The following is an 8,566-nucleotide window of genomic DNA, read 5'->3' as shown; positions in this document are numbered from 1 at the left end:
TTTAGTCAATTGCAAAACTAACCCGTGCGTTGACAAATAGACTGCATGTAAGTCTCCACGGAGGCGTAGACATACAAAACAGTCTATCGTCGCGACACAGATCTGAAAAAGAACGAAAACCATGTAAATAGTTACATTTTTCCTATGTAAAGCTCGTTTCCAACCTTTTCAACCGTCCAAAATCCAAATATGAGCAAAAAGAAACATTTTTGACTGTTCACTAATGAAGAAACTCGAAAATATGAAGTTTGTGATTATAAAAATGAAAGTTATGAGATTTTTTTAGATGGAAATGTAGAGGAGATGAGAGGAAATGAAGTTTTTTGGGTTAGAATGAGAAAAAAAAAGTGGTTGAAAATTGAATTCTTGGGCTTTAGAGCTCAAAAATGGTGGTTCATGGTGGTTGAAAAAATTGATGATGATGTCATTTTTGTAAATAAGAAGAAATAGTTAGGGTGTATTTGGTTTTTTGTTAATTTCGAAATTAATAAAAAATAAAATAAAAATGGCAATTTTGTGAATAATTCAAAAATATAGGGATAGTATGAAAATTTTATTGATGAATAGTAATGACAAAAAAGAGGTTGGCTTTGGGTTTGACTAGAAATTGTGGGTTGGTTTTGAAAAACACCCAAATTTCAATTAGATTAAATATTTTCGATACAGAAGAGAAGTCTTCTAGACCCTAAAATCAAATACATGAGAAGACTTCTGGAATACTTCGCTTTAGGCGGGAAACCTAAATTCTAAAAGTTTTTCAAACCATAACCTAATAAAATAACTAACTAGATAAAAAAAATTCATTAAATTTAAAATCAACTTATAAAGCGTTTAATATACAGAAAACTAAACACATGTATGTCAAAATTTTCTTAAAAAAGTTAAGATTCTAAAATTAAACCCTATATACAAACAATACTATAACATATGTTACTAAACCCTAAACCAAAGTCTTCTCGGAGGAGTCTTCCAAACCCTATAATCAAATAACTAAGCAAAAACATTTCCTTAAACTTAAAAGAAGCTTAGAAAGTGTTTAAATCAAGTAATTAGTTAGTCACTAAACACATATATGTCAAACTAAAAAAAAGAAGATAATATTTCAAAATCTAACCCTAAAAATACCAACAATACTATAACATATGTTACCAAACCCTAAACCGAAGATTATCATGACTCAATCTAGATCCATTCATCTATGTTAAAAATAATTTAATTTTAGTAAAAATAAATTTCCATCATTTAGAAATGTTTATCAATACATGATTTTGCTTTTTTCTCTTTCAAAATATTTTTTTTAAAAATTTATTAATTACTTTTAAGATCTAATACATGAGAAGACTTCCCCTAGAAGACTTCTGGAAGACTTCGATTTAGGTGGAAAACCTAAATTCTTCTAAAATTTAGACGAGAACCCTAAATTCTGATAAAAATTAGGTGGGATATGTCAGAAGTCTTCTGTGAATCTTCCAGGCCCTATAAACTTTTAAGATACTTAGAAAGTGTTTAAATCAAGTTATTAGATAGTCACTAAACACATATAGGTCAAAAATTTTTTTTAAAAAAACAAAAGATAAAATTTCAGAATCTAACCCTAAATATACCAACAATATTATAACATATGTTACCAAACCCTAAACCAATGACTATCATGAGTTAATCTACTTTCACTCATCTATGTTGAAAATAATTCAATTTTTGTAAAACTAATTTTACGTCATTTAGAAATGTTTATTATTACATGATTTCAATTTTTTTCCCATCAAAATATTTTTTATAAAAAATTTAAATTATTTTTAAGATCTACTGAACGAACACTTCTTTGTAAGTCTTCTCACGCGGAGGGTTATAAAGGTAAACTTAATACATGTTTTTTTGTTTAGTCATAAGGAGGTTCTTGTAATTTCACTAGTCTTTTGGATTACTTTTGCATTTGATTGAATTTGAGGTACACTTTTGTATTCAAAATCAAGGTTTGAGTTATTTTTAGCAATTTCCCCTAAAATATTTGCGTAGTAAAAGTAGGAAACTGAAAATCTTTTAATTTTGATGTGGAATATTTTACTGTAATTAATAAGAGTTAAGTTCGTAATAATTATTGCTGAAATATTATTAAGAAAATAAAATACACATTTAATAATTTTTTTAGAGATGATCTAGCATAAAAAATCACATATGAAAAAAGTAGTGAGTTCTATTTTAATATAATAGATCAGACAAGAAAACTATTAGTTCCACCGAAAGTTTGATGTGTTCTTTTGGCCCCACAAAATTAAGCCTCTTAGGAAACCATACTAAACATTCTTTTTAATTACAAACACTCAAGCCGTAATTTTCTTAATAAATTTTCTCAAGCCGTAATTTTCTTTTTATAATCCCGAGTATCCGGCATGCCGAAATCTAACCGACAAAATTTTTTGGGGGGTTTGTTTACTAACGCCAAATAGACCTCGCAATGGAAATTAAAGATCTATTTTGGCTGGCCATACAATCGGGTATATCTGAGATGTCAAGTTTTAAACCAAGATGTTTAGCACCTTTCCAAGTCCACGTGTATCACTCGACCATGCTTTTGTGGTTACAACATATAATTTTCTAATCACGAAATCACATAATTTTTAATATTAAAGGAAAATCGATAAAACATAAAATTAAACTTCTACAATTGGAAATTATAAAAGAAAATACGTAATTAAAAGAAAATTTTAATAATAAAATCTATATAAAGCATATGGGGCAATTCACTAGATATTATTTGCTAAGCGAGTTTTACTTTTTTATTTGCGTGTCATCACCACATTAACTTTGGAAATAAATTAATGTCATAATCTAATAATAATATGACATGGCTTCTATATTATTAAGACATGCACAAATTTTAATGAAAAATAATTTAATTTAGAAATATATTTTATCAGATTTGTTTTGGGTTTTTACCGGGCCAACTGGTGTTGGATCATAGGTTAGTGGAGAGCCTTGGGGTTTTACCAAATTTTGTCAAGTTTTTAATTAATGAGTTTTCATTAACTCCGAACCAAATTATATACGGATCACCGGATTCTCGGTTCTTTGAGATCATGTATAAACTGAATAAAACTTAAATTAAAATTTTGATGATTATTTTTCATATAACTTTTAAATGTTGAATAAAATTTAAGTTTTATTCAGTGTAATTTATCAAAATTTTAATTTAGCACACATATGAAAATAATTTAAATAAATAATGAAAATAATTTAAATAAGAAAAGATGTACAATGTATAAATATTGCATTATATATAATTTTAAAAAGAAAAGATATACAATGTAGCACCGAATTTATTCGAAATCCATAAATAAAATAATTTAAATAAATAATAAAAATAATTTAAATAAGAAAAGATATAGAATGTATAAACTATTATATTATTCTTTTGAAATAAATAATTCTGTGATTGTAAAGCACGGATAAAAATTTTGTACACACTTAAAAGAAATTATACATATCTACATGATACTACACAATATTTGTTTACAGCTTATTTAATATTTTACCTTTCTATATATATTTTTGAGAAGATATGTTTTGATTTATATCAAGTCAAAAATCATATATTTTAATAAATTAATATCAATACTATTAAATTAGGAACATGTCCAATTGAAAAAAGGTTGTGTCCAACATATATTTCTTTTATTTAAGGGTTATATAGTTATTATTCTCTTTATATATCCATATCCAATTTTATTTATAACTTCCATTTAATTCCTTTGAGTCAAAGTCTACGGTTTCATACAACAATCAATATAAATAATCATATTAAACATGTTTGACAACAATATAATTGACATCAATTTTTTCACCCTATAACCTAACCTCGATTCTATTCCTAACACCTACACCTTTTATAAGTAAAATTAATTCAAAAGTTTTAATAGGTTTAGATAGATACAAACAGGTTGATATATATTAAATAGGTTGATTTATTTTATTGTCAATTATATTTGATATATATACTCTGAAAGATTAAATGGACTAGTTTAGATACTTAATCATTTTAAGAATATTTTAATATGTTAGGACCGTTTTAATACTAATAATTTTTAAAAATATTATACACAAACATATAAATTTTTTTTAACATATAAAAAAATGTTACATATTTACAGAAAAATAAATAAATTATAAAGTAACATTATACATGCGGATGAAGATCTTGAATAAACAAATATGATTACAAAAAGCCAGACATACAGATATATAATTATAGGGAACATAGAGTATGTCGGGTCAACTTCTTAGTTGCTATTATTTTATAAAATATTTTTTGATTAAAATTTATACACAAATATGATTACAAAGAATAACATAAATATGATGACAAAAAAACATATATATAAAAATTAAATTTCTAAGAAAAAAATGAAAACAAAAAGTATCAGAATCTAGTGTAACTTTTAAAGTGGAAGTATTGAGACCCTATTTAAATGTTTTAAAAGAATGGGATTAGACCCGGCTTGGCTATATCTGTTAAAGAGTGTCTGTATTATCATCATTCACACTGATTTGCAATTAGTTTGATAAATGATGGCAAAGTTAAGAGGCTTTTTTTCTTATGCTTGGTTTTGGATTCTTGGTAGCAATATGAACTTGCAAGAAAGAACAAACGCATTCCATGATATAAGAGAGCCAAATCCAACAGTTTCTACAAAACATTATCAAACAAAATCATGCAAAATGATTACGACATAGTTTATTGCTTCTTAGCAGGTTTCCAGCAGGAAAGAGCATAGAGGACTCTTCCTTTCCATCCCTGAAACATCCAGTGGTTATCGTTGTCGATCACGAAATCTTTGTGGTAACGTTCTCTTACTAACTCCTTCCCTTCCTTCATGATCTGTTTGTTTAGTTTCGCTGGCCTAAACCCGGCTCTTAGGATCCTAACTTGCCATTGCTTGTAGGTCTCTGGCCTCGCGAACCGCTCAGCCCCTTCACAGGCGATCACACTCATCGCATCCTTTATGATTAGCTCCCGCTCGACCAAGGTCCTGCAATCATTCTCTTCTGATATGTTGCTCTCAAACATGTCAAAGAGGGAGGAGCAATGGAACATAGCTTCTCTAAACCTTGTTAGGAAGAAAGGCGAGTTGTACGTCCCGTTAATCTCTGCAAACACAAAGAGGTCAGGATTGATATCTCTACACAGTTTCAGAGCCGTGTCTCTGGGAGAGTTTAGGGACACGGTTTCATCAGGCGTGTATTGTAGTCGGAGGATGCAGTTGACAACTGTCGTCTCTCCACTATTGATCACCAGCTCATCAAGAGTTATGGTGTCCCAGGCTTTGGCTATGAAGTTGTACTCGAAAGGGACACTGAACTTGTCACAGAACCGCTTCAGTCTCCGACCAGTCTCTTCTACCCTCTCTGATGGGCGGAATCCTGGCTGAGGCAGCTCGATGCCCGTCACACGGAGCTTTGGTGGTCCGCCAGGACGTGCTGCAAGGGCTTGTATAAGACAAGGCCACTGAAAGCCATAGAGGATCCCGAAGTCAACGATGTGAAGTGTGGTTGCTTTGGACGCAAGCTCAAAGATAGTTCTGTTTGCAGTGTAGTAACACATTGCTAGGGTAGGGCAAGCCTGAACAAACTCCTTGTACGCCTTCAAAATGTCAACCATCGATGTTCTGCTCAAAACATCAAACGCTGGTGTCTTCATGGTCCCCGTGATGCGTGCTTCAAGCGCATTTGCGAAGTGGTAACCAAGCCTCTGAGTTGCGTCGCCGTGGCTAGAAGAGTGTTCCCTTATCTCCTTCAGTTTCTCGAAAGCTCTGCTCTGGTCAAAGCTAGCCATTGCTTGCGCGCATTGCATCAGGAGATTCCTCATATCCACTGGCTGATCTGACTTCTGAGGCTTGGATCGGTTTAGTGATCCCTTTGCTCGTCCGGTTTTGTTCGGTGTTGCTTCTCCATGATCATTCTTTTGACACACCAACAACACTTCCTCCAACTTTTCAGCCAGCTCATCCACCACAGAGATTGCTGGGAGCTTTGATTTCCTTCCACCCTCAAGATCATCTTCTTCATCACCATCATCATCCCTTAGACGGTACCTTCTTGTTGATTCCTCAGAAATCTCAGGCGATCCCGTGAAACCTGAGGTCGGTTGATGTAATGGGCTGAAGTTTTCAAGAGAAGAGTCGTCTTGAAGAGGATTTTGATCCTCCTGAAGCACTTCAAAGAAAGATCTCTCTGCGGCTTGTAGAGCCAAACTGTCTTCCAACATACAAGACTGTTCTTCAATATCTTCCTCCATCAACATGTCATTGATGTACTTCAAAACAGGATGGTTGGTTGAACATACCGTAGATTCGGTTGGAGAAGGGTTATGAGATTCTGTAGATTCGGTCGGAGAAGAAAGGTTCTGAGATTCAGATTCTTTGAAACAGGTGAAGCGGCTGGTTCCGGAGTCAAGATTGTTCCTTGGTTTGCAGCAAGATCCAGAACCGTTGTCGAATCTGAACCCATCAACGGGTACTTGCAGAATAGCATCCATCAAGACTGAAGAAGAAGGGGGAGGGGAAGGGGAAGGGGAAGAGAGAGAGAGCTTAAGTCAACGAACAGAAGAAAAGAAGTTTCATGTGAACACAAGAAGTTGAGACACGGTTGATATTTATACAAAGGATTGTTTAATTGTTTTGTCTTGGCAAAGAAGATAAATGAAGTTTCGAGGAAACAGGGAATTGTGTGGGGTTGAGATAAACACTGAGCCGCCACAAAAGGTTAGTGATACATGTCAATAATATGTCCAAGACTTTATCTAATGTGTGGTGGGTCCAGTGTGACCAAAAGCTTTATTGTTTTCTTGCTGCTGTCTTCTATTCGGTCACTTGCCTGGTCAAAAAGGCTTGAATATATAAATGATTAATAGTGCATAATAACAGAACCGGTTTGGTTTATGTAGCAAATTTGTCTCTTTTTTAGTAGAGCTAGAGCTAAACTAATGTCACCGGTATAAATGTCAGACCACTCTTTGGCGTGTGGTGCGGTGTATGTGTGTTCCCTCAGTTAACTTTGCAAGGGGTCTCATATACGCATCGTCGTGCTTCGTACATGGAGCTAGTCTTGCCTTTTCATTGGAAATAGTAAAACAAGTATTTTTAGAAGAAGAAAAATATTACATGACCGACATGGAGAGTGAACCTTTTTACTACTCGAGACCAACTGCAGTGTGAATACGAAGATTTATTTTTATTTTATATCATTTTGATTTTGGTTTACCAACGAAATGAGATCATATTTGGTGTCGTTATTGTATAATAGAATACGGAAAGATAAATAAGATAAAATCTTCGGATCAAGGATTGGACAGAGATAGATTTCACCAAACCTAACCTACCATTTTTTTTTCTTTTCGTTCAACAAACTTACTTTTCTCTTCATTTAGTATTAAAATAAAATTTATGAATTATTGAACAGTCAAAGGTCAAGAGGAGAAGATTTTAATTAACTAAAATACAAAATTATTATCTTTTGAATGTGGAGACTTGTTGTCTACATTCATCCCCTCTTCGAAATACTTTTTATTTTTGTATGTCATGTACTCATGTATGGTTATGATTTCAAAGTACCGTAAGTGTGGATCATCTATCTATAATAATAAAGTTGGGTTATGCTCTCTCCACGTGCTTCCATGACATCAAGGAAATATGTGCTTTTCGCGATACGTGTCGACTCGCTGTGGTATCTGTGTTTTCATGCGTTTCTTTTTTTTTTAATTTTTTACGTTCCGAAGAGCTGCTTACTCGACTTTTTTAGGGTTCTTCTTCCTTCTTCTTCTTGCGGCTGATTCTTAGCCGACGAAACCACACAGACTAAACATGATGCCCTTTGCTAACCGTAACGTCTCGCAAATTGTTAAATCTGTCATTTAATTTTGGTTTTCCCTTCATTAGTCCACAACTCCCACATAAGATTTCGATGTACCTCTTCAATATCATGGGTTGGTATGTGAAACTCGAGAGTGTGCCGTGACTCTTCACTTCTCACCATCTCCGGTGGTAACGCCCTAAGTTATCTTCAGTCGGAAACATTAATCACTGCATTTACGTCGTCTGAACCATTCCTCCCACTCTTTCAAATTAAATTGGCTATATCATCCTCTGTAACCGACTGAAGCTTCATATATAAACGTCGTTGTTGCTTGGGATGAATAGTCATACCCAAACGAAATCTTCTCTGTCAAGCAGCAAATCCATCACTGGCGAAGTCGTTTACTCTTCTCGCCAATTTGACATCTGTACGGTGTTCCATACAAAAGGTGATTCCCAAAGACTTAAACCTAACTAATTTTTTTTCAGCGTATCTTTTCCGATTTCCCTTCTTCAGATTATTGATGTTAGGAGTTTTCAAGGCTCCTAAGACAAATGTTGTAGTATAGTGATTTTTGAACCAGTTCTGAGGGATATCAAAGCACCGAGAATGCAAATACTCACTTAATCTAAGTGCAACCAATGATTTAGATGAGTTTTAAACTACTACTAATACTAGAAAGCAATTACAGAATGATACTTTCTTGACTAAGGGAAAA

General features: G+C 33.0%; 1 protein-coding gene across 2 annotated transcripts; it reads right to left on the bottom strand.

The window, feature by feature from the left end:
• Window positions 1-4,629: 4,629 nt before the first annotated feature.
• On the bottom strand, window positions 4,630-6,674 carry LOC106310358 (scarecrow-like protein 30). Of its 2 annotated transcripts, XM_013747597.1 has the most exons (2): window positions 6,377-6,528; window positions 4,630-6,251 (listed from the first exon to the last, which is right to left on the bottom strand). In XM_013747597.1, the coding sequence occupies exons 1-2, from the start codon at window positions 6,526-6,528 to the stop codon at window positions 4,733-4,735; spliced, it is 1,671 nt and encodes a 556-aa protein (XP_013603051.1). In that variant the 3' UTR covers window positions 4,630-4,732. The 2 variants fall into 2 exon arrangements, with proteins under 2 accessions (XP_013603051.1, XP_013603044.1); XM_013747590.1 differs by having other exon boundaries at window positions 4,630-6,674.
• Between the last annotated feature and the right edge of the window lie 1,892 nt (window positions 6,675-8,566).

The sequence above is a fragment of the Brassica oleracea genome, chromosome C1, assembly GCF_000695525.1.
Source record: "Brassica oleracea var. oleracea cultivar TO1000 chromosome C1, BOL, whole genome shotgun sequence".
Classification (NCBI taxonomy): Eukaryota; Viridiplantae; Streptophyta; class Magnoliopsida; order Brassicales; family Brassicaceae; genus Brassica; species Brassica oleracea.
Note: the sequence above shows the minus strand (reverse complement) of the source record. Positions and strands in the feature narration are given on the sequence as shown.

What these genes read in the sequence shown, in the direction of transcription:
- LOC106310358 (XM_013747590.1), bottom strand. Translation starts at nt 6,532, where the DNA reads ATGGATGCTATTCTGCAAGTACCCGTTGATGGGTTCAGATTCGACAAC.